Genomic DNA, 26,380 nt, shown 5'->3' with positions numbered 1-26,380 from the left:
TTAATTGAGTGCTAAAAGAAATCAGAGGATTGCTCTCAATTGCTTTTGCTTTATTTCCCTTGAAATATTTTGGGAAAACTTGCATCACCTTCCCTACCAATCAAATATTAAACTAAAAACCAGTAAAGACTAGGTCACTCACAATTTTCTGCGAGGCTGCTTATAATTGAGCAGTCAAGACTTCTTTTGTGGGTTAACAATACTCAGTGGAATAGGGGTTCTTTCTTGTTCCACCCCTGCTCTCTCCCCTAACAATACACCTCTTGAAAGCTTACTTTGCATTCCTTGCATATGCACCCCTCCCCATCTTAGGTATACCCCTACATTACTTCTTACAACAATTTAATGGATTACTCTCCTTTGTTGAGTTATGATAAATATGTTTTAAAACATTGTCTGCTAAGTTCCATAATGCTGATTAACAAAGACATTCTAAATATTGCATTTTTTTGGTAAGTAAACCTGCAGTAAAAATATGTACAAGTGAAAAGTCAAATGCAGTACAACATCTTTTCACCTGATGATGTGAAATCCTTATTTTTGGAGGCACCAGAGAGTACTCCAATTTTTTCACCAAAGCTTATAATCATGAGATTTGCAATTAGTTGATGTGTGAAAATGCATCACATGAAAAAAGATTGTACCAACTTTTCATTAGAGTAAACCAGATGGTACTAAACTAGGGACAAATTTTACAACAACTAATTACATTTCCAGTAATATACTTGACAGTGTACATACTTTTATCAAAAGTCTCTCAACATGAACAGTGTGCCCAGAGATGTCAGAGGAATTAATAGCTCATAAGATAGTTTGATTTTTGTTTGTTCCTCTCTAAGAAGGAGAAATCCAATGCTCATTTTCTGAACAGGAGCTAGCATATTATAGAAAGTGAAACACCAATGACTAAATTTCATTGCTTCATTTGTTTAAATTGTTAATCAAAAGTATAAATAAATAGGAACCACACAAGCTGTTGTTGCGTTGAATACAAAAAACAAAGAGGTCAACTTATACTTTAGTTTCCAAACAACCAAAAAGTCATGGAACTTAAAAGTTCCCACCTTGTCCATATTGGTAACCTAGGTAACCTACATTTTCAGCACAAACAGCACTCTAGCTGTAAATTCCCCCTTGGACAGGAGACAAAATTTGAATCTCTAACATGGAAAATCCCATTACCCATTACAAGACTCATAGATTTAAATAGTACACTATTTTGTATACATGCATCCCTCTTTAAAAAAAGGACCCTATAGTCATTACAAAAATCTACAACTTGAATATATAAGAATAAGTACGTCTTTTTCTAGCTATAAGTAACCTCAACAGACCTGCTTGCTACTAAAGATCTCTAAAATGTGATTGAATGTTGAATAGGATGTTTTGGATTAACTCATCATTCTCATCATTAAAGGTCAACATACAAGTCATCATTGTCAATATGAGACAGAAACTACAATAACCTTTCCATAAATTGCTGATTAGCCATCATGAAAGAATAAGCTTAGAGACTGATAACTACAAAACAACCCCAGTCCTGCTTATTAAGTTATTTTGAGACTTAAGGTAAGTGGCCACCCAGTGTAATTTTCCATGTACCTCATATGTTCTTTGATTATTTTGGTGAAAAACAAATTGATACGATGAGGGATATTCACATGTGCAAAATTTGTGACACTTATATTAGTTATTTCTAAGTCCTCCTAGGATCTTCAAAAACAGAAGAGATTAAAATAAAGAGCGACTAACATCTAATTTGTGGAGGCGTGGTGGCCTCATGGTCAGTGCGCTCGACTCCGGATCGAGCGGTCCTGGTTTGAGCCCCGGCCGGGACACTGTGTTGTGTTCTTAGGCGAGACACTTTACTCTCACAGTGCCTCTCTTCACCCAGGTGTATAAACGGGTACCGGCAATTTAATGCTGGGGGTAACCCTGCGATGGACTAGCATCCCATCCAGGGGGGAGTTAGAAATACTCCTAGTCACTTCATGCTACAGAAACCGGAGTTAAGCACCAGCCTAATGGGCTACTAGGCTCGTAAACAGACTTAACTTACTTTAACATCTAATTTCTCCATGTCAGCACCTTAGAAATGTATAAAGAACTGTATGGAGAATAGGCATGCTGATGTTAAGGGGTGTCTGGTAATGATAGTTACAAATTAAGTCATTAATTAAATATCCTTACCATAGTAAATATTAATTATGACACCGAATTGTAAATGATTGCATTAGAGAGTGGGATATATTTCATGTATTGTAAACAGAGTCTGTGGTTGATTTATTGTGAGAGAGATGTTGTTATTGCACGCGTTTATTCTGCCTGCCAAGGAAGGGGAAACGTGTTGGGTAATAGGAATTAAATATAGACATATTACAATAGTTTGGCTTGGGATTTTACTGTACTCGTGATTGTTGGAAAAATACTAACCATCAGTTACACAACTGTAATACATTGTAATTTAAGTTAGATTTGTTGGAACGTTTGAAGACATTTGCTGGAACGTTTGAACTGTCACAAAGACAGAATTGTTAGAACGTAGGTGGTGTTTGTCGAGAATAAATATTGGAAAAAAAGATAGTTTACAGTCCTCTTCGATCGACATTGGCAGGTTTGTACTTTATTTTTTAGTGTTTGGAGTTCAAATCCCAGTTATATTTCATGAAAGAGACTTTAAAGTTGCCACTAATCAGTAATTCCTGCAGCTGATCCTTTTTCTGGCCTTGTCCCATGTGTGCCAAAACAAACTGAACGAGCTAAAAAAAGTCAGACGGAAACAAAACATTATAAGATATACACAAGGGGCATGAAGAACCAGACATCACTGAACACAAACATTGTTTTTCGGACAATTAATATTTTTAAGGCGAGGGATATTAGCGAGAAATATAGCTTTACTAGTATGCATTCTTTAGTTCACTCGTTCGATAATGTTCCCTCATTTCTTCGCTGGTTCTCGGTTCGTATTTCGCTCGGTTGGTCGTTCATTCGTTCGTTCTTAAGTTCCTTCGTTTGTTCTTACATTCACTCCTTCGTACGTTCTCGGTTCGTATTTCGCTCGGTTGGTCATTCATTCGTTCGTTCTTAAGTTCCTTCGTTTGTTCTTACATTCACTCCTTCGTTCGTTCTCGGTTCGTCTTTCGCTCGGTTGGTCGTTCATTCGTTCGTTCTTAAGTTCCTACGTTTGTTCTTACATTCACTCCTTCGTTCGTTCTCGGTTCGTATTTCGCTCGGTTGGTCGTTCATTCGTTCGTTCTTAAGTTCCTTCGTTTGTTCTTACATTCATTCCTTCGTTCGTTCTCGGTTTGTCTTTCGCTCGGTTGGTCGTTCATTCGTTCGTTCTTAAGTTCCTTCGTTTGTTCTTACATTCATTCCTTAGTTCGTTCTCGGTTCGTATTTCGCTCGGTTGGTCATTCATTCGTTCGTTCTTAAGTTCCTTCATTTGTTCTAACATTCATTCCTTAGTTCGTTCTCGGTTCGTATTTCGCTCGGTTGGTCATTCATTCGTTCGTTCTTAAGTTCCTTCGTTTGTTCTAACATTCATTCCTTCGTTCGTGCTCGGTTCGTATTTCGCTTGGTTGGTCATTCATTCGTTCGTTCTTAAGTTCCTTCATTTGTTCTTACATTCATTCCTTCGTTCGTTCTCGGTTTGTATTTTGCTCGGTTGGTCATTCATTCGTTCGTTCTTAAGTTCTTTCGTTTGTTCGTATATTCATTCCTTCGTTCGTTCTCGGTTCGTATTTCGCTCGGTTGCTCGTTCGTTCGTTCTTAAGTTCCTTCGTTTGTTCTTACATTCATTTACTTCGTTCGTTCTCGGTTCGTTGTTTATTCCTTCGTTCGTTTTTCTGTCCTGTACACTCTTTCGTTCCTCTGTTCATTAGTTCGGACGTTCGTTCTTTCCTTCGTCCTTACATACGTTCGTTCATTCGTCCGTTCGTTTTTTTTTTTGTTCCTTCGTCAATTTTTCTCGTTCGTTCATTCATTGCTTGTTCGTTCGTTCGCTCGTGCTTTCGTTCGGTTTTTTATTCCGAAGTTTGTTCCTGTCACTGCTTGTGCCGGCGTGTTCGCTCATCCATTTGGTCTTGCATTCGTTTATTCGTTCGTTCGTGTGGTAGTTCCATATTTTATTTTTCGTTTGTTCTGCGTTATTCGTTAAGTTGAAGGAGTTCAGAACGCTTTGCCCTTCTTCAACCCATCAGCAACGTTACTCAGGGCTCGACACTAACGGTAGCCCACTAGCCACAGACTAGTAGAAATTCAGTTTTGGCTAATGGTTTTAAATTTCCACCAGCCAGTTTGGCTAGTAAACAGACCGAAATTGTCGTAACGTCTAAAAACATCTAGGATGTCACTAGCCACTTGGCTAGTAAGTTGAAAAGTTAGTGTCGAGCCCTGGTTACTGATTGCCAAATGCAGTTGTCTCAATTCTAATAATATTTACCTCTTCGTTGTTGGAGCCAAAATCTACCCTGTACCACTGGAAAATTTTGCTAAGTCGAATCTAAAAATAAAATATGGTATCAGATTGAGGCCGATTCCAATTCAAGATCGCGACACACCTTTCCGTTTTAAATGCTTTTTTCGAGATCAAAGCTCTAAGACTGCATTAACTTACACTGAAGCATTTCTCAAAAAAAGTTACGCGCTTTGAGCAAAATAATTAACAAGAAAAAAAATCAAAAGAACCATAAAACTTGAGATTTGTTTTGTCAAAAAAGATGTCTTCCTAAGTACTTTCATAAAGCAAATTTGAGTGTCGAAAACCAAAACCAAAACGACCAATCATAGCAAAGGAGGAAAGCAAAAGGACCCAGATGAGACCTCAGGGAAAAACAAAGTAAACTGAAGCGAGGGAAATACGAGTGACAACGGCGGGACTCTTTTAAGCCGACACTTACTCAACATATATTGAAGAATCAAAACATGAAGAACGAGTGATTCGTTCAATTTTTGATACTATCTACTTTGTCAAGAGAACCAGTTTTTCTCCATTTAGTTCTTAAAATAAAGCTTTTAGATACAGCTCACTAATTGTCAGACCCATTTCATCTATTCCATGGCTAGACCCCACCAATTTTTGCTCAAAAAGTTTATCACAGGCTCGTTCTCAGTGAGTGAGAATCCTTCTCAGGCTATACGACATTGAGGTTACAAAGAGTCTCACCTCTCTTTTCGGCATGTTGAGAACGCAGCCATCCTCCCCTTCTAAGAAAGATTCCGCTGCGAGGGATAACTCCTCGTCTATTCCCTGCAAAGTTGAAATACTGTTACTGTTACATCAACTACATTTCCAGGTTAAGTGCGTTACTAGGATAAGAAGAAAAAGGAGCCCGCAAGAGTTGAATTTTTCTGTGACGCCCGGCGGAATAAACGTTAATTCGACTGAATGTCGTTGAACCAAAACCAAAGTGATGACAACAGCCAATCAGAAGTCAAAGGAAAACCAACCAAACTACCTAAAGCGCGGGAAACGCGGGTGACCAAGTCGCGATTGGTTTTTAGTTTTACACGGGATTGGTTGAGGGAGTGGCGTGAGTTTTCGGGACCAATCACAGAGCGAAGTAAAGGCGGCAAAATACAAGATACAAAAACCCTCAACTTGGCGCGCAACATTGTTTCGTTGCAAGTTTTGGTCGATGTTTCTCGTTTTTCACCTTGCGTGATCAACTTGTCTCGCAACAAAAACATTTGTTGCAGGTTGAAGAAATTTGTTGCTCAAAGTTGACCCGCGCTCTACTTTTCGCAACAAATTTCTTCAACCTGTAAACAAATGTTTTTGTTGCGAGACAGTTGATCATGCAAGGTGAAAAACGAGAAACATCGACCAAAACTTGCAACGAAACAATGTTGCGCGCCAAGTTGAGGGTTTTTGTATCTCGTATTTCGCTGCCTTAAAGCAAAACCAATGCAATCTCGGATTAATTTCGACGTTTCATTAAATATTCTTCTGTTTGACTGCGCGTGTTTGATATGGGCGGGCTATAACTGGCTACATCCAGAAGATCAAGAAGAATAACTACATAACAGGTCTTAAAATTCAAGGGAAATATCAAAATTCATTACAGATGCTGCGAAGAAATGCACTAATTTTTCAGTAGCCCAGATTATACGACCACTGCATAGCAAGACTCAAGACTTAATTTGCTGAGTAACTCAGCTAATTCTCTGTGAGATTAAACAACACTGTTATGGCTTCACTAGAAAATAATTACTGATCCCCATGAAATTCTATTGTTCTCTCTCTATATTAAATCAACGATTGTAGTCTTTAAGATGACAAAACAACTGTATGAGGAAAACGGAGGCGGTCCTTTTTGTTAGCAGGGAAATTATCAGGGGTAATATAATTAAACGTGCTAAATAAGCATGCTGCAATATGAAAAATATTGCAGTGTCCAGGCTGCAATATTAAAAATAATGCAGTGTGCAGGTTACAATTATTAAAAATATTGCAGCTTGTTTTAGGAAATTTAATGTATAAAGCGCACCAAAACTGATAGTTTACCACATTGTCAACATTACCGTTTGCGTTTAACTCTCGCTCATTGCAACTTAATTTTTTGTTTCGAAGTGCCACTTTAATCAACTAAAACTTTCAAACACTGAAAAAAAATACAATCAAGGAGACTGATAGTATGGAGCACAATCTATTGCAAAAAGAAGTATTATATTCATCAGTTTATTTATAGGAAATAACAATTCTAGTGGAATTAGTGCTAACAACTACTGACTGATTACTACCCACTTGATCACATTTTTCTGGACTTACTACTTTAAAGTGCACCTGACCCCTAAATTTTTTCTTCACTTAAAAAAATCTTCCAGCTTTGGTGAGTATTTCTTCGAAAATAATTGTTGGATTTGGTTAAACCCTCATTTTTTTACGCCCTGTTGAAGTCGAGATCCGAATGGACCACGACCGCGTAAATGGGGATCTGGGCAGAGTAGACTTGTGACGTCATTTAGAGAAGACGCTCAAGGAATTCTCAGCCAGTCGTCGACCTGCGAAAGCCTTTCTAGCACTAGATTCATTCTGCGGCATATTTGCGACCAAGATCGACCTAACCTTTCAAACATAACCAGTGAACTGTGCAAAATGGCGCGAAATACAGATTGTTGGGTTCTCGAAGTGACGTCACATTAGTCGCCAGACTCTTGATCCTTGAAACGCGGTCGTGAGTCAAAATGGCGGTGATTTTAATGCGATTTTCCGTGCCCCAACAGGGCACAAAAATTCAAGAATTTGACCAAATCCAAAAATTTTTTCGAAGAGATACTCACCAAAGCATGATTTTTTTAAACGAAAAAAAAATTTAGGGGTTAGGTGCACTTTAACCTCTCGTGCAGTATAATTTTCCCCAGCACCGTTTTTGTCCTTTTTCTCTACATCAATTTCAGCCTTTTTTGAAAGAGAACCTTGCAAAATTTCACTTGCTTCCCTTTTGAGTGCTGATGAGGTACATTTATATGCTCTGACACCATCGGAAGACCGATGACCAGTCGTTTTTTGGATAAGTTGTTCTGAAACACCACCATCATACAACCTTGTAGCACAAGAACGCCTGAGAGAGTCATACGTACATACATACATACATGCATGCATGTATGCATGCATGCATAGTTTATTTGTTAATGCAGGTTGGTAAAAGTCAGCCAATGGCTGATGTGGAGTGTAGTGCCCTTCGATTTTTGCTGAAATATCTGACTTCGTAGAGCTCTGTGTAATAAATAATCCTTCGTCTTCCGACGAATCCATCCTCTTTCTAAACCCAGGTTCACACTGAGTAAAATGACTGAATTCTCTGGCTTATAAAGTATGCAAATTAGCAGTGTTACACGCCTTGCACGAATTAATTCCATCATTAGAACTGTTTTGAACAACTACAACAACGAGCTACAATAACAACCCTCGGCACAATTAAAATCTAAGATATATTCATCACAACAAAGAACAATAGCAATGAGCATCACAATTATCACACAAGGTGCGACTAAAATCGAAGATCCAACACAGACACAGACCAATAGGATTTCATGGGGATCAATAATTATAATAGATAATTACTTCGGCACATGGCATTATGAGAAACATTGCAGCCAGCTTCGACCTACAGCCTCAGCTGGCTGCAATATTTCTCATAATGCCATATGCTGAAGTAATTATCCATTAAATAAGAGCATGTCACGATGAAGTTAAAACTTACCGCCGAGGTATATGTCTTTATCGGTGGACAACTTTTGGCTCCACAAACCAGAGCAAAATGAATCTTTGGCTCAGGAGCTGGTAACGCAACTCTCAGTCGAGGGTCACTCTTCGAGAAAGGCTTGGTCACGGCACCGATGGCCTTGCGGTTTGAACGCAGAATGCCATTCTCAATCTCGTTGAGGCCAAACGTGTGACCACCAATGATGTAGCTTACGGTGTTGAAAAACTGCAATAAAATTCATAACGCGATTTGAAAGAGAGCTTGCGTCGCTGATGTAGAGGCCTGTTGTGGTTTGCGTTATTCAAGATGCACAACAAATTTCCCTTAAAGGATCCCTTCCAACCACAATACATTGCGCGCGCGATATGTGAAATCCGCCATTTTCTCTGCCATCCGGTATTGGACAAGTCGTGAAGTGGAAAGAAATCCTCGTTCATCCGAGTACATTTGCCTCACTGAGGTCTTGAATTTCCTCAATCGCGTTCCAAATTTATTGTTCTTTCTATTTGACTAGTTATTTCTTAATTATTTTTTCTGTTTGGGCGCGCAGGGTATTGTGGTTGGAAGGGATCCTTTAATTACCCGAGAAATTGTAAACGTCTCGGGTTGACCAAGAGAGTACACGAAATTCCACGAGCTTTACGCAACAAGATTCGAACCTACAACTTTCGGAATTATGAATTATTCTTCGGAAGCTCAACTACTAAGCTGTAGAAGATTTGAAATGGCTAGGCCATTGGACTCTGATTCCATAATGACTGCTGCAACTAGGATTGAAATGTCGAAATCAAAGAATTCTGTCTTCAAATAAACAACTTAAACTACTTTTCTACTACCTTGTATCTCTCCCAAAGGTTGGCAGGTGGTCCTCTGAGTACGGTAGCGTGAATAACCAAAGCGTTGTAAATGTTAATGAAGAAAGCAAGAGTTTCTTCTCTAGACAATCCATCTAGTTTAACACGCTGCAGTTCAGCTGTGTGCTTAATGTAGGCTTTAAATTCTGCACTATCTCCCATGGAATTGTAATCCACCCCCTATTAAAAAGTAGAAAATTGTTTGTCACTGTACTGGAAGTGTTCTGTCTGTTCTGAGGTTTGGCGGATTCTGAGTTACCTCCATCTGTCTGTCCATCTGTCTGTTTCTCTGTATGACTGTCTTCAGTTTTCAACTCAGGCTGTCTGTCTGTCTCTCTGTATGACTGTCCGTCCATCTGTCTATCTGTATGACTGTCCGTCCATCTGTCTATCTGTATGTCTTTCCATCCATCTGTCTGTCTCTCTGTCTCTCTCTCTGTATGATTGTCCGTCCATCTGTCTATCTGTCCATCCATCTGTCTGTCTCTCTGTATGACTGTCTGTCTGTCTGCCTGTCTGTCTGTCTTTCAGTCCGTCCGTCCATCTGGCTTTCTGTCGGTCTGTCCCTTCTATTCGCCCTGACTAAGGACTAACACTCGAAACGCCAGCTGTAGAACCTCTGTACGGTGGCCAATTTACGTTATCAATTCAGTTGATTAAAACAAACTTATTCATAATACCCCTGACCGACGAAGTACCACAATTTCTTTTAAAACTTACCCCTTTATTCAACTGTCTCCCTGTCTGTCCGTTTGTTTGTCTCTTTGCTGTGAACAGTTTGAGAGTGAACAAAGAGCTTTGTGCACTTGTCTCAACGACAGATACAAGAGCCGATACAGAGTCACAGTTATTTTCCACCCTATGGAAGTGCGCCTTTACAATAAATAGGAGCAAATGAGTTCTAAGAGCCCTATAGAGCTAACTTACATTTATTCCGAATTTACCTTTCCATCCTTAGACAAAAACTGGCCGTATAACTTAAGAATCAAGCGCCGCAATTCTTCAGCGATCTCAGGGGCTGGGCGTGGCTCACAAACAGAGCTCATCCCAGAGTTCAGTGCGGTCGATTCATCATCTTCGAGGAGGCGATAAATGCTACTGTCGTCCTTAAACTCTGTGTGCTTTCCTTTTTCCACACCATGTCCAAAGTTGCGCTCTACAAGTTCACGACACATCTCTACAGCTTTCTCTCTTTCTAAAAAAAATGTAAAAAAATATAACAGACTTTACCAAAGAACTTGACTTTTGGGGACTTTCACATAAAAGTGGACAAAAAACTTTATTGATAAAGTACCAGAATGTTAATTTTTGGTTGTGTTTGATACTCACTTTTACCTTGAGAGGTACTATTCTTAAGATTCTATTAAAAATGTATTTAAAGAAATAAACTGTTTAACAAAGAACACCCCCACTATTTTGAACAATCAAGGATTTTGCTCCACCCTCATCAGAATAGACCTGGTTGTGGAGTGCATTCTAACTCATTTCAATTATGCAAGCGTTTTCAAAGTTTAAACCATGAAAAGCATTTAGAATATCATTTCCTGCAATAAGAGAATATTTCATTCATAAAAATGGAAGCCTGTACAGTCTATACCAAAAATATTCAGGACAAGTTAACTAAGAACAGCTCGCTTTCCTGTGGTTGGATCAATACATTTAAGTATTTATTTGACTATGTCTATGTACTAAAAGCTCTACATCCAAGCACATTAGCACATCAAAAATCTTGTTCAAAAATTGGCAGAAAATCACAGGCACACAACAAACAAGGATCCTTTTCAAAAATCACAAACAAGCCTAGTAGTCATCACCATGTCTACAGCTTGTCCAAGTTTCCATAACATGATGCAATTAGGAGTGCTGCTTCTCCTCTCAGTGGGGAGGCTAATCCTTTGATCACAGCTAACCTCCAGCAATTTTTTAAGTTTCCCTGATCTACTATTAATTTGTCAAGTTTCCCTGACCTACTTTGGGCAGAGAGAGACTTCAGTTGGCAGTTGACCCTTCACACCCCAACATCAGTGTGCATAATCTCCATACTGTTTTCTACACATTTCCCAGGGAGCTTACAAGGAGAATTTGTTTAACAATCAAGAACTTTTTCAGTTGGTGATCATTTCGCTTTTCTCATGACCATAATGTTGGACTCAAAGGTGATTTTGTTCGGAAAATTTAATGTTTGCCACTCTTAGGAGTAAAAGGGTTAAGTAAGTTGCCCAAGAACAGAGCACAGCGACCTTAGCTAGGGCCAACCCCTCACTTTGGCATGATCTCACTGCACTGTGTCTCCTACTGCATTTCTCTGCTAACTACTAAATATATCTTATTAGATGTCTTGTTGTGCAGTAACGCTGACTATTTTTATGAGTTATGCCGTATTTTGATGAGCCTGTAAGGTGAGTCAAAACACAAACAATGGGTTAAAATACTCTGCAATAATACACAACAAAACGTTCAATAAGAGATTTATTATCCAATAGGCCAAATTGTTACTTCAGTGCAGGATAATTTCGCAGATATTTCTGGAGTACAAATATCGTGTGATATTTGTACTTAAACCGCATCATTTGTACTCTACAAAGCACGTTTGGGTAATAATACGTAATACCGGTAGATTGAAAGCCTCAGTACATATCCATCAAATGGCTCTTTTAAGAGCCACCAACTTCATAAAAGTCAATAACCAATCACTGTTGTTGTGTTTTATTACTTCTACATCATCGATAACTTGTCTACAAGCAGGAGCAAAATTACCCAACAATTATATTTGGTTTTGAATTCCAAACCCTTGGCTATGAGCCAAACCCTGTTTCTAGCAAAAGAGTCTTCCAAATTTTTTTGTCAAATTGGCAAAATTGCTCTGCTTATGGGTGAAGAAATATGGTAATGCCACTCACCTATTTTCTTTGACGTCACAAGCCAATCAACAGCTTCCTTGCCAATAAAGGAGTTTTTGTAACAATGAATGAGACCTTTGCGGCGATCTTTTATAAGACCACTTTCTTTAAAGTCTTTGACAAGCTGAGCATATTCATCCAGCTCACAGGTGAAGTCAATTGCTTCCCCTGTCATTGTTACAAATTGCAAACACACAGGTTAGAGTTATATCACATAATGTTATCCAGTAAGGGTATAATGAAGACAAAACTGATTGATGGTGTACCCCCTTGGTAAAATTTTGTTAAGAGAGGCTCTGCCCAACTGTTCATGCAACCTTAGACTAGGTGCAGTCCCTCCTCTTCAGCAAAGTCCATCACCCAAGTGATAAAAATCAGTGGGAAAAATATGTTGCTTTAATCTATGAAAAGAAGGGACTTCTGGTACTAGTCCAAATTTAAAGTGGAATACCAGTTTTGCCCCATGACCATCTTCCTTCCACAGTAGCCCATCCCAATTGTTGTGTCAAAACAAAAGCCTCATAGCTTCCTTTTTTATAAACTTCAGTAACCCCACTATATCATAATTCATTAATTTTGACTGCCGCCCAGTTAGCTCAATGGATAGTGCGCTGGACTGTTGTGCGGGAGGTCGAGGGTTCGAGCCCTGGCCAGACCTACACTCAAGGTCTTAAAATAATTGAAAAGAATTTGCTACCTTTCTATAACATCAAGAAATGGTTAGATATTCGAGTTTTCTCGGATAGGACCGAACAAATGGAGGTCCCGTCTCCTGCAGGGTTGGGGTAGGAGACGTTAATTTCCCACACATGAGATTACTGTGTGATGGATGTCCTCCCCTGGAGTGGGATGGGTGGGAAGGTGAGATTGATATGGACTGAAGCGGCTGCCAGAGGCGCCTGAGAAAATGCCAACATCTGCTCTCAACCTTAACAACATCTCATTGTAACAAACCTGTAATTCAGCTCTCTGCAAAAGGTTTGAATAAGCATCATATTAGTATTAGTATTACTTCCACCAAGAACCTTTTTTTGATGCTAAGGGTGATGATTATTTAAATTTTGAATATTAAGAGATGTGTCATGGTCACTTATGGGAGTTAATGGGTTAAAGGGAGTACTCATTAACTCCCCCCCCCCCCCAAAAGAATCTTCTTTTTCTAATAAACAGAAAAGTGAAATTTACCACCATTGGCTGCATCTGACTTCAGGGTGGGTGGTTGGGGAGCATCTGCTGGAGCAGGATTCTCTTCAACTTCTTTAATTAACTCTTGAAGCTCAGCCTCACTCTGAGAAATTCATCACCAGTAATGAATCAAAATTAACAAAAAAAATAAAAGTTACAGAATCTTCATTTAATAAAACATCACTTGTGCTTTAACAATAAATGAAGTGTGCAGATTGCAATTCATAGACTAATGTTGACCCACATTTTGCAGATTTAAAAAAGATTGTTTCTTGTACAGTATAAGAATATCATTATAAGTACGTTTTAAAATATACATGTAGACCGGTTTAGATGTTTCATACCTGTAGAAGATAATTTACAAATACTTAAAAGTACAAATTTAGCCTTCAATCATTTCCAATGGCATTTCCAGTTGTTGTTTTTAAATTAGGTTACAAGGTCTTGCAGCAAAGCTTGTTGCAGGCTTAAAGTTAGTAAAAGAAAAGCAAAATAGTAAATGGGGCAATAGACATGGTAGAGCAAAAACAAGTTTAGATGCAACCCCACCCAAGCATCCAGCCCCTGAATCACATGTTAAGGTCACAGGATTAAAGGAAATTATCACAATTACCTAAGAAGCTCTTGGCTGTTAACCTCTTGACGTCCAGTACGCCCGTATGCACCCATGGGGACCCACACCCTTTCTACGCCTTGTGAAGTCATCACTTTTAACCCTGGAGCACAACTTTGAGCACGTACTTTCAGAACAGGTTGAAAATATCTTACAAATAATACCAGAATGAGTGCAATTGAGTGAAGGAGATTGGAGAAATAACCAAAAAACCATGTAACTTTGACCTGAAAATCTGCATGAAAATCTTGTTCCATTACCCACCTACCTTTCTGAGCATGTGCTTTGAAAATAATGAGTAGTTTCCTAAAAAATCTCTACACCAAAATGAAGCCTACTAAATTTCCAGCAAGTGAGGAGAAACTTCAGGCAAGGAGAGGGGAAACAAAGGGCAGGAGAAAAAGAGAAAAGTAAAAGTCGTAAGTGGGGCATTACTTTTCAACCAAAGACTATCTCGAAATTTTGCTTTTTGCGCGTGCCCGGGATTTTCAGGCTGCCATTTTGCATTTGGATCAAAAGGCCGTCGAGTGTACAAGCTGTCAAGGGGTTTTTGGTAAGTTTGAGCTTTTAAAACCCCAACAGCGGCCCGAAATCTGCTCGACTAGCTTCAAAACACAGTTTTCCACAAAAGCTGCGGCCATTAATGGGTTAAATCAACTCTCCTTGTCATTACCTTTGGGAATGTATGGAGAACAGTATGGAGAATATGCATACTGATGTTAAGATGTAAAAGGTTGATTAAATTATCTGAATTTCTGGAGTGTTTAAAAAGAGCAGTTTAACTCAGAGCCAGATGTTAACTAGGCAGTTGGTTGGTTAAACCAAACAAACAGTGAAAGCAATGAAATTCACACCTGCCACAGATCAGGTATGTTTTCGGAGACACTCTTTGGTACAATGAATATATGAAAGTTCATATATTTTGAACTGCGGTTATATACTCTTTGTATTGAGTGTTTTGCTTTCATGCGTTAACTATAATTATGTCCATAGATGTTTTGTTATTTACAGAGATAATAAAGTTTATGCAGTGTCACCATGACATGGCAAACAACACGTAGTCAACATATTTGCGTTGGTTTAACGGGACACATCATTGGGGAGAAGATATTGGGCTATTTTCTGAAGATACGTGTGAAAATTACATGAATATTTTACCAATAACAATGTGCCACACTATAGACAAACAATATCATAATTAGGACTGTTAGAAGTGGTGACTGGAGTGTTACCTCATGTTTATTTTGACAAGTTAGTCGCACGTAAATTTTCTTAGCAATGGTTGACAGCCCGTATCATGGCTCTAGAGAAGACTTACATTATTTATTTCGATTGTTAAATTAAAATTGTAGGCTACCCAAAGGGAATACGAGGAAAAGGTTGCTAAAATAATTATCGACTAAGAAGTAAAGCTTAAAAATTAACTTTTCCGGGTTGACATGCATGCTTCGAAGCCTAAAAAAGTTCGGCAATCTTGAAACCTTAAAGAAACAATGAAGGAAGATATATTCATTCTTACCAATTTATTAAAGTCGTCGAATCCACCGACATGTATATTGTTGAAAAATATTTGCGGCACAGTGTTCTTTCCCGTCCTCTTTTTGGCCTCTGCCCGTCGCTCTGGGTGAGTGTCTAAATTGATGTCCATATATTCGATGCCAAGTTTTTGCATTTTGTCCTTTGCTCTCATACAGAACGGACAGCCGGTGATAGAATAAATAATTACTCGTCCTTTCATGGTTGATGTTGGAAAAATGGGCTCAAATGAGTAGTTTGCCAAGAATGTAAATCTTTCGACCTCGTAAACAGCCGGCTCGACACTCGAACGCGACCAGAAAGCAGGGGCTGGGTTGGGGCTGGGGACTTGATCTAAACCCCAAGAGCCTGGGTACAAGACACAAGTCCCCCATTACGATCACAACGGAAGTCTTACAATAACTTCACAACATAAGAATAAATCCGAAGGAGTCAATGGAAACTACGAAGAAAATCCCTAAAAACAGCCCAGTCGCGATTTTTCATAGGTTTGTGTCTGTTTTATTGAAAGGAAAGCGCGAAATTTCCTTAACCACTCACCGAGAGCATTGATGGTCTTGATAGCAGTGAAGTAAAATCTATGCAATACTATATTACATCCGCATCGATCATGAGTACGATGGAAGATAACTTGTGGACCTCTCTGGGATCTAATAATAATAATAGTAATAATAATAATAATAATAATAATACTTTTATTTGGACACGATAATGTTTAAAGCTGAACAGCTTGTGGGGTCGTGTCTAAATCTAAATAAACTCTAAATTAAATAAATTCAAATAAAGATGTTTTTTTGAGGAGAAGGGAAAACCGGAGTGCCCTGAGAAAAACCTCGCGGAGCAGAGTAGAGAACCAACAAACTCAATCCACTTATGACGCCGGGTCTGGGAATCAAACCCGGGACACATTGGTGGAAGGCGAGCGCTCTCACCACTACGCCAACCCATGACTCCTAAGATCTCGCTGTCTTACTGCCGTAGTCACCAGCGAAGCAGCCCTCGCGATTAAGCGATGCCGATAAATTGTACTGAGGGTGAAGGCAAGAGAAAATGAGGGCAGAGAAAAAGAGGGGACTCCTGATGATCTAGGAGTTGGATTGTTCCCCCTTGACGTCCGCATGACACCTAACCCTTATCTGATGTTATTTATTAAGGTTTATTTATATTATTCATGAGAAATTGCTTAAATATTATCAGTGTTATTTATATCATTGTTATATTGTGTGTGTAATTTTCTGACCCGCACTGTAATTCAGCTCTGCCTGCAAAAGTGTTGATTAAACATATCCATTTATCTATCTTTTCATTGAAAGCAGTACATAACGGCAGACAGCACAGAGATTTGTTTTGAGCGGGAAAACTAATTCGACAAAGAAGGACACAGGCAATTCGTGAACAGGACTTTACAATCCGAACATCCGAATGGACAGAATTTGGTTCCTGCTAAACCTTAAGATGACTTAAACGGAATCGGAATATCCCAGCAAGTGCCCAGATAATATCCCGTACTGACTGTCTCCTCATTTTCACTTGACGGGAAAGGGAGTAACTGGCAAGAGGGAGGGAAGATATGACAGAGGCGAAAATATTACACATGTTGAAAATAATTCTCCTGTTGACTTTCTTGAAATGCTACGAGACAAAACGCCGGCTTTCGAATAAAACTTGATTAAGCTAGATAATTATCCTGTACATTGCCTGTCTTATGGAATGATGAAAATGCTTCTCAGGCATGTGTACCCATAGGCTATTAACAATCTTAAATTTTTTGGATGTGAAATTCTAAGCAGATCTTGTCGAAAACCAAGCGTTTTTTAACCAGGCTCCCATTGACTACTCGCTACTGACTGCTATGGGCAGAATCAGGGCATAAGATTAGGCATCCAACCACAAAATTTCAAGATTCAAGGCGAGGTTTGCTTTAACGTTAGAATTCGCAAGCTAACTTCTATTTTTTTTAAATTATATCCATTCTTCTATTTTTTCGTGATAACTAGCGTTGGTGGAAAATCATATTAGATCGAAGACCAAGATCTAACATAACTGAGTTTTCTATACAGTTCATTTCAACTCTTTTGTTGGTCTTTATCTTCGTCTAAAATCATCAAATGGTCTCCGCTTCCTCAAAGCACTGAGCTAATGGCTAACACTAGCTACGGCTCGACGGCCATGGACGTTGCTACACGGGTCCCTGTATTCCACAACTATACATTCTTGATAAAGCATATCATCCTTTTCTATTCTCAACCAGACAACCAGTTCCGTTGTTCTGTTGTTTAAAAACTTGCCATTCCCAACGCGGCCACTTTGCTCAAAATATGCGCATGACTGTCATGAATTTTGGTGTGACCGCTGACCTCTTGCCAGCACAAACTGGAATCAACCTAAATTATGAGTGGAAAGATGAAAACAAAATGTTACCACAACTGGCAGTTATGTCGCAATCTGATTCACCAATTTGCCGTTGTCGATAAGATAAGAGACAACGCTGCTTGCGTCAACCTGTCACGCAGCCTGTCACGTACTGAAAGAATCGATTTATTTGACGTCGGTGTGGTGGTAAAAAAACAAATCGGCAGTGGTCTAGCGTTAAGTTGCTGACTCACCTGGCTGCGCCTCGTAAGTCCGCAACATTTTGACCACCATGATGACGAAATATCGTTGTCGATAAAAGTACAGACTACGCTAAACCACTATCGATTCGTTAATTATTCGGAAGGAGTTGTTAACATGAACCTTTGACTCTTCCTTTTAAATGATAACTTTTAAGGCATTGATAAGTTGTCTCTTTCTTACTTAAAGGCCAAGCGGAATAAAAAACTTATCTAAAAATCCTGAAGGGCCTGTTCAATCAGTATTGTATCATTTGCCTATATACCTCAAATTCGATGTCACCGAGCATTTCCCTCTTATTGTCATGGAAAAGCATTGTCGTTGTTTCCAACCAAGCGTTATCTGTATTTCTGACGTCATCGACGTATCCTCTGTAGACCTACAAGTTTACGAGTTGATCAAGGTGATAATAAGAGATATGGCAAAAGATGTTCATGTTCTTTTAGAGAACTGAAGTTAAGGGTAATCATATCAATCATATCAAAACTGGCCCATTTAATTTTGTGCGCCACATGAAAAAAGCATTTCGCAATCGTTAGATTGTCTTTCCATGCCCTGGCAAGGTACAAAAAGGACAGTGCCTAGCGCTGAAGGAAATCACTCCAAAGGGGATTTAAAGCAAAATGAACATAGAACGCATTGTCTTATAGTTCAGTTTAGTTTCCAAGCGGATGCTTTATCGGGTTACAGAGTCCCCACGTAAATAGATTTCTTTTTCTATTGTAAGTTTGATCAAACATTCTAAGGGCAATCTTTTATTAAGGAAGCTATAACTAATACTCTTAAAAACCATCGCATACTAAAACATACCTCCGCAGAATTTTGAACGATCGTATCCATACTTTTTCCCAAGTTTTCCTTTCCCTCGTTGTTATCAGACTTGAGAACCGCAATGATTTTGTTGGTAAAAACCCTTTTCATAGTACACAACGCTGAATCGCCAGTTTCCATCAGTTCCTGAAAATTTTAAGCCATCCAAAACGATTAAAATAGTAGAGGAATTGAAAAAAACCTATACAGAAAGACGAAGAAAAAGAAAGAAATAGCTGCCCACTATTCGAGTTATACCATAAAAAGAGGTCAATGAGAAGACGAAGTAAACAAACGTGGACGGCCCGTAAATTGCGTGAAAATGCTTGCGACCGATTGGTTTAATTTTCCATTTGATTGATTGAGGAAGTGGCTTGGTTTTGTTGAACAATCGGAATGTGTGAAAAAGGAGTACTAATGCAATGCAGGATTACTTTTGACTCCTTAATATACATATATATGTAATTATCGTCGTAAGTTGAAGAAAATTATACCCCGGGTATTTCCCATTCCAAGCTCTCCGGGTTTTTATTTGCGACGAATTCCAAAACATTTTTCTCTTGTTTTTGTATGATTTGACCATCTTCGCCGATCTTCCATCTGAAAATGGGAGAAGGTAAAGAATATGAACACTTAGAATTTAGTCTAAACTAAGTACAGGAGTTACAAATTTATCTGTACTTTGAAAAAGGCGAAGTAAGAAAAAAATTTGCGCAGAGCTGCAGATATTTAACACGACCCACCTTGTAACAACAATATGAACTGCATGGTTAGGTCCCCAACGACCAAACAAGCCACGTCCTGCGATGCCTGTCCTACCCATCGGATTTCTATATAACAAAACATAAGTTAAAAGTAAGGAAAAACATTAAATGTTCATCATTTACGAAACCCGTCTGTAAGGTGTAGGCGTATCTGATGGTAGAGCTATTGTCCCCCTGCCATATATTCCGGGGAAACGCCATTTGTAGCTGGCGACCAGGCCCTTGTTAGTAGAGCTTCAGGACGTGCGTGTCTCCGCCCACAGGAAGATTGGAGATGAGTCAGAGCGAAGTTTGACGGGGATCTGGTTCAGTGCTAGTAACCTTGCCGCTCTCTCGCGGGCTCAGGTTGCTCGACGACTCGTACTTTCCCGCGGGCAAAGAAAAACCTATGTCGAAGAGCCGATAACGAGAGCTTGTGTTCGCACGCTTCGCCATAAATGGTCTGTAATCTTCAAATTCGTTTTTAATTCTAAAAAACAAACAAACAAAATTGCTTAAGTAAGACACCTTGGCAATCGATTGACCACATCAATCAGTCCAGTATGACTTCTTCTGTTGATTCCTTGGTCCTCATTGTTAAAGGCGATAGCAGTGGTCGCGTTGTTTGGGCTAAAAATACAAACAAATAATTAAGTATTATTCGAGATTGGTAAAGACAAATGAGAACAAGCGCCAAAAATATAAAATGTTCTACACAGGTCGCAGCATAAATCACTCGCGGTTATCTTCTTTGTTGCTTTAAGGGTCTTTTGGAGTGAAGAAATGGAGAAATAAAATAAAATAAAATAAAAATAAATAAAAAATTTTAAAAAGCCAGTTTTCATCGGTTGATTTTTGTAAGCGAGATCTGCGGAAAGGAGTTACGAGAGAAGATTCATGAGCTCTGGGTGAATTTCAATTTTTTTTTTAAAGTGACTTCACGGCTAGAATTTTTACTCACTCTAGTATGTCAGGATCGGCCCAGGCTGGCCTGGCTTCCACTTCCTGCGCGGTATATAACGGTGGATCGTAGCCCGGGAACGACTCCTACAAGTAAAAGAGAAACTGCTTTTCTAATTTTACTTTCATTACTTTTATCTCCTTTGTGACTGATAGTACTTTAAAATGACTTTTCACAATGCAAGGTAAACCTATTTAGTTTTCTCTTTGTGATCTTTCTTTCCAAGAAACCCAAAGTCGTATTTAGGCTCTCAAAAAACATAGCCGTTATGATTAACAAACCCATGGAATATGAAGTTCTGGCAATCCCATAGTTTTCATGCAGCATTGTATTACACTACCGAAGCTCTCTTTTTTATATCTTACATTCTTTTAGCCTTTAACTCTCTCTCCTCTTCCTTTGTCTTCCTGGAGAAATTAAGACGCAGACTCCACACCGTGTGTGACAAATTCGTCTTGAAAGTATCTCCTTTGTAAGGAAATATCACTTTGATTATCACATAGCCAGTTACATACCTGCCAGTCGACAAGAAAGTCCGGCACAGGATATCGCAGTTGGTTACTCATTGGATATGGCGAACGTCTTGAACGCAAGTGCAGCGCTTTCTCACGTGCTGCATGTTTAAGAGCATTCTTTGCACGTGCGGCAGCAGTTGAAAGACGTCGTCGAGTGAATTTAAATCCCTCTGTTTGAATCGAATTTCAAATGAACAGTCTAAGTTAAAGTAGAAGTGACAGTTTTCATCGAGTTGTCAGTTTAAATCCCTTGAATTTCAAATGAACAGTCTAAGTTAAAGTAGAACTGACAGTTTTCATCGAGTTTTCAGTTCGCAATGAAGCGAAAAAAGCAGGGGATTGTAGCCGGACTTCAAAACGATTTTATGATTGAATACCACAAGTTCTTAAATTCTTAAACAAGTCACTGATTTCGTTTAGGCGGGTAAGAATGGACCCTGAGGAGGAAATATATCGCAATTTAGCATGTAAACTCGCAAGGGATCTCTGGCACATGTATCCAAAGGAGGTATATGTAGTAGTGTCCGATTGAGAACTCGCTGACATTATAACAAAATTTCCAACACACTCAAGAAGTTACAACAACCGATACAAACCTACCTTCCATCAGAGGGGAGCCTGGCTCATTCTTGCCACTCGTGTATGGTCCGTCGTAAGAGAACCTTTGTGAAAGAGGCTTGTGTCCACCTACACCTGTAACGAATTCCAAGTGGTCAATGTACGGATAAGGTAAAGTTATCTTACAAGCCTAGTGGTCTATCTAACTTCAAATGTGGAAGGGTGCCCCAAGGACTAGGTTAGTATATATTTTACCTGCAATGTTGACATCTGACAAAAATACAGTCTGCCCGGACGGCGTCCTTGGTGCCAGTTCATGTAGTATGTCTAAAATTATGTTCATCCCTTTTTCCAGTTTGTTAAGACGTTTACTTAGGGAGTCCTCAGACTTTTTCCTGCTGTGAGACTGATAAATGGAATCTTTGTACATGTCTTGAAGTTGACTGGAAACAGCCTCCATTCTGAAATTTGACATCAGATGCTTGTATGGGAAATATGTTTCATAAGACATTGTTTTGTATATAGACCACTTTCATAAATGGCTGCCGGATTAATATTCTTTTGTTTAAATTTAAATTAGCCCTACTGGCCTCGTTCTCCAGTACAAAATTCAAAAGAACACATTATCTCAAGCGAGGCCAGTAAGGCTAATTTAAATTTAAACAAAAGAATATTTATACGGCAGCCATTTATGAAAGTGGTCTATAGCTTACGCTACGGCTACAGCAGGAAGCTACTTTAGTTGCGGTCTCCGATCGCACAGTCAGTCAATAATTCAACCCACCAGTCTCAGTGCTCAGTCAGTCTGTCAGTCAGTCTGACCGTCATTCAGTCAGTCAAACAATCAATCAACCAGCCGGTCAATCAGTCAGTCGGTTAGTCAGCCAGTCTGTCAGTCAGCCACCAGCCATTCAATCAGAAGGACAGTGAGCCAGTTTGTCATTTAGTCAGGCAGTAATTTAATCAGTCAGGCGGGCAGTGAGTCAGTCATTCAGCCATTCAGCGAGTCAAACAGTCAGTCAGTTAATCAACTGTTAACCACCGTCAGTCAATCAGTTGGTTTGACAGTCTGTCGGTCTGTCAGCCAGTCAGTCGGTCAGCCAGCCAGTCAGCCAGTCTCTAATTAATAGGACAGCGAGTCAGTTCGTTAATCAAATAATATGGATATATCAACAAAGTTGAAATGGTAAATTGGCCACCGTAATGATTACAAAAGCTGACGTTTCGAGCGTTAGCCCTTCGTCGGAGCGAAGGGCCAATTTACGGTGGCCAATTTACCATTTCAACTTTGTTGATATATCCAAATTATTTCGTTACTCCCACCGACGCAGCCCCAAACAGTTTCTTTCGAAACTATCAGCCTTAGTTCGTTAATCAGTCGGTCAGAAACTTATAGTCAAGCATGTAGGCTGTAAGTCAGTCATTCCGCCATCCGGTGAGTCAACCAGCCACTCAATCACTCAGTCAGTCATTAAACCAGCCATTGAATCACTTAGTCAGTCATTAAACCAGCCATTCAATCAGTCAGTCATTAAACCAGCCATTCAATCAGTCAGTCATTAAACCAGTCTGTCTCTCAGTCACTCGGTTATCAGAGTCTGTCAGCCAATCAACCAGTCCACGAGTCGGACAGTCAGTCAGTTACAGCCGGTCAGTGAATCAGTTAGTCAGTTAAGCGGTCAGTAAGTCCGTCCCCTCGTTCGTCTGTTCTACTGTCCGCTATAAACAAGCTTACAATCGGGAACTTGCTTGAACTTGTCCTAGTGGTAAAATATACCTGTCGCCCATAACCCTCATTTGCTCTTCCTGAGTGGCGTGGAGTAATGTGTCTTTCTCCCTAAGGTAGCTATCCACGCATCGTTCTTCAAACATCATCAACTTCTGAAGATCGTTGGTTTCTAGGAAACGCTCTGCCACGGAGAACACAAACTAAGTTAGGTTGGACGAAAAACGTTTCCGCAGACATTTTGTTACATCATAAAATATTTAATGAAACAAAACCAGAATAAAAACGAAGTTCTGTTGATAAATCAGAAACGTAGGTCGTAAAGTAGTAAAGTAGGTTGGGAACACGAGGATAAGAAAAATCTTTCCTATTCTCCACGCAGGATGCTTTCACATTTTTCCAACCATTCCATGTAAAGGACTCTATGGGATACATGGCCTGGGTTATCTCTGTAGCGCAGCTTTGAGAAATCGAACAGGTGGAGCTTCGAATCCTCACAGGGTACGTTTTTGTCTGTTTTGTTAACTGAAATATTGTTTTATCCATGAAGAAAAGCCATACTTAGTCCATAACTAGACGTTTCGTGGTTGGTGTTGCCTCGTCCCAGACAGCTTTTTAGCCAGCGGTATAAACCCCTTAGAATATGGATCACGTGATTAAGGATGATGAAAGGAGGAACCAACACCGGTCTCTGCGCATACTCCATGACCAAGTAATACCGCTGAAACTTCCAAATCTGATTTGCGTTAGCCTGTACGCTGGAGAACGTGTTGCTGTTGAGTACAAGAAAGAAACTTATATGAGACAATTTTTAAGATTATTTCCTTCTAACAAAGATGTAATGTCGATATGCAATGTGACTTAACCCTGGGCGGCAAAGTAAATATATCGAGTATACAATTAATGTCTACGAAAACCAGTCCACAACACCTACTTGAAAATGGCGATGAGAAGATTCAGAAGGAGAATATTGGCGACCAGAAGATAAAAGGCCATGATAAGAACCACAATAGTGTCACCATGTTTATCTTTTCTTGGAGTGCCTAATACAGTCTCTGTCGGGCTTACTGCAACGAAATTTTCAATAAAGCAATAATCAGCTCAATAATGACTGACTCTCATCTTTAACATCCGTTCTCAAAATGGATTGCGATTGTCTTCGCAATCTATTATCCTCACTAAATGAACATGGCACTTCTCTAACTCCTACCATATTGAAAATATTGAATTACCTGCCACACTGGGATGTTGTTAGTTTGAAATACGTTGTTATAAATTTTTGAGCTTTTCGAGCGGCGTGATAAAAAAACAAACAAACGTTTTCATTACAGAGGCGTTTAGCGAGGGAAATCTCCTGGGAGAGATAAATCTAAGATTTGTTCCTCTAGAGAGAACACTCGATCGTTTGAAGAAGCACATTTCGTAATGAACTAACCATTGAAAATAGAAGGAGGTTTAAATGTCGCAATCAAGAAAATCAAACGTCCTGTACTACAGTCCATCCCTTCTTTGAAAGCAACTTTTATAATTAGTTTGGCGATACCTCGAGGGTTTTACGCTGCTTGTTTATGACTGTTATCTTTAAAGATAAAACCTCTTACTCGTGTCTGGTGCATCAAAAAAAAGCTCCCCATAAACCTGGAAATAAGGTCTGAAGAACACTCCTGACACCGTAGACCAGGAGGCTATCTCATTTGGGTACAAGATGGCTTGTTGGGCGACTCCATAGGCCAGGAGGAAGATCACCATGATCAAGAGGAAATACAGCATATCTACAGTCTATAAATAAAAGCACAAAATGATGAATAAATAATGCGCGGCATTTATTGCGCGTAGGGTAAGGCGAACTCTTCTCTCTTGGAGGATTGGTACTACTTCTCTCCTTCCATCAGAAACATATGAGAAAGTTGAGCAAAGAGGTATGAAAAATATTTTTTGCATTACCATTCTCCCAATCATGACCACATAAGGTCCGAGATGTTTGCTGACAGAAAATATGTCCAAAAGGCGAATTATCCATAGCATCACATCGAGACAGTATACCACGTGACCAGCACTGCGTGTGGTTGGGTGAAGCCTAAGTCCGAGTCCAATGAAAAACGATACGACTGCAAAACCGTCGAGAAGATTCCATTTACTGGACGCCCAGTCGTTTAATTTGCTACCAAATGTTGGTGGCTCAGAGTGGAGTATCTGAAAAAAATAAAGAAAGTGCTGGCATAAAAGCTTCTTAGCTGTTTCCACTTTCTTTCTTAAACGCCATAGAAACATTCAACATATAAACCCCTTATCTCCATATATCTGATTAGTTAAATATCCTTGTATTTGTTATAGAGTTAAGAGAATTAGGAGTCATATCAAGATAACGAAGTTTGCCTCTTTTTTAACTCGTGAACTGCGCATGTGCAACGCAAGTCATTGTGTGGGAAAATGTGGTCGCTCGATCGTTCGTTGGGCTGCAAACATTATTCAAATAAGTTACACTCGCTAAGTAATTTTAAATTGCTATCCATCCTTAACTAAAATAAGTTGTTTCAAAGGTCTAAATTCGAAGATATAAGCTTAAAGAAGACTCGACCATTGAACCGCCTCCCGGTTAGCTCAATGGATAGAGCGCTGGACTGTAGTGTGGGAGGTCGAGGGTTCGAGCCCCGGCCGGACCAATACTCAAGGGTCTTAAAATAATTGAGAAGAATTTGCTATCTTTCTATAACATCAAGAAATGGTTAGATATTCTAGTCTTCTCGGATAGGGACGAATAAATGGCGGTCCTGTCTCCTGCGGGGTTAAGGGTAGGAGACGTTAATTTCCCACACACGAGATTACTGTGTGATGGATGTCCTCCCCTAGGGTGGGATGGGTGGGTTAGGACAGCAGGTCCACATCAACCTGCTTAAACAAATAAATGAACTTCAACAACAACAACAAATGATCGGCAACACTCTCCAAACCATCACAGATGACACGATTTTTGAAAAGTCGCTGCTCTTGAATAATTTCACCATTTGTTACAACAACCAAAACATCGTTAAACGTGTCGCAATGTAGCAGAGAATTACTCGCGACAACTAAGCTTTCTTGTTATTTTTGTTACAGTTTATTCTTACACTGTTTCTACAGCATTTCAATTAAATCTACTTTTGCCGTTGCTTAGTA

The 26,380-nt window shown here is 39.4% G+C and overlaps 2 protein-coding genes and 1 long non-coding RNA gene across 5 annotated transcripts in view; 1 reads left to right on the top strand and 2 right to left on the bottom strand.

The window, feature by feature from the left end:
• Window positions 1-29: 29 nt before the first annotated feature.
• Window positions 30-15,614, bottom strand: LOC111337596 (uncharacterized). The gene is made up of 9 exons (XM_022943933.2): window positions 15,282-15,614; window positions 13,150-13,252; window positions 11,965-12,132; window positions 10,009-10,259; window positions 9,047-9,244; window positions 8,208-8,435; window positions 5,168-5,251; window positions 4,445-4,504; window positions 30-2,759 (listed from the first exon to the last, which is right to left on the bottom strand). The coding sequence occupies exons 1-9, from the start codon at window positions 15,498-15,500 to the stop codon at window positions 2,631-2,633; spliced, it is 1,440 nt and encodes a 479-aa protein (XP_022799668.2). The 5' UTR covers window positions 15,501-15,614; the 3' UTR covers window positions 30-2,630.
• Window positions 14,438-15,129, top strand: LOC148725679 (uncharacterized). The gene is made up of 2 exons (XR_015991210.1): window positions 14,438-14,630; window positions 14,774-15,129. It is a non-coding gene; the product is annotated as an uncharacterized LOC148725679 (long non-coding RNA).
• An 816-nt stretch (window positions 15,615-16,430) lies between the features above and the next one.
• LOC111346048 (transient receptor potential cation channel subfamily M member-like 2) overlaps window positions 16,431-26,380 on the bottom strand; it is a 30,285-nt gene continuing 20,335 nt past the window's right edge. For 2 of the 3 annotated variants that reach the window (XM_088731799.1, XM_088731801.1), the window contains exons 19-33: window positions 25,169-25,417; window positions 24,826-25,003; window positions 24,159-24,291; window positions 23,786-23,997; window positions 23,276-23,408; window positions 21,754-21,959; window positions 21,541-21,633; window positions 20,941-21,110; window positions 20,426-20,511; window positions 19,993-20,094; window positions 19,465-19,551; window positions 19,216-19,321; window positions 18,722-18,868; window positions 18,177-18,290; window positions 16,431-17,682 (exon numbers count right to left, since the gene is read on the bottom strand). In XM_088731799.1, the coding sequence (XP_088587925.1) occupies window positions 17,575-17,682; window positions 18,177-18,290; window positions 18,722-18,868; window positions 19,216-19,321; window positions 19,465-19,551; window positions 19,993-20,094; window positions 20,426-20,511; window positions 20,941-21,110; window positions 21,541-21,633; window positions 21,754-21,959; window positions 23,276-23,408; window positions 23,786-23,997; window positions 24,159-24,291; window positions 24,826-25,003; window positions 25,169-25,417 (2,124 nt within the window). In that variant the 3' untranslated portion in view covers window positions 16,431-17,574. The remainder of the gene's footprint in view (window positions 17,683-18,176; window positions 18,291-18,721; window positions 18,869-19,215; window positions 19,322-19,464; window positions 19,552-19,992; window positions 20,095-20,425; window positions 20,512-20,940; window positions 21,111-21,540; window positions 21,634-21,753; window positions 21,960-23,275; window positions 23,409-23,785; window positions 23,998-24,158; window positions 24,292-24,825; window positions 25,004-25,168; window positions 25,418-26,380) is intronic. The other variant, XM_088731800.1, reaches the window with a different exon arrangement.

The sequence above is a fragment of the Stylophora pistillata genome, chromosome 8 (genome assembly GCF_964205215.1).
Source record: "Stylophora pistillata chromosome 8, jaStyPist1.2, whole genome shotgun sequence".
NCBI classification, from domain to species: domain Eukaryota; kingdom Metazoa; phylum Cnidaria; class Anthozoa; order Scleractinia; family Pocilloporidae; genus Stylophora; species Stylophora pistillata.
The sequence above is the reverse complement of the archived record's forward strand: the minus strand, read 5'-3'. Positions and strand labels throughout refer to the sequence as shown.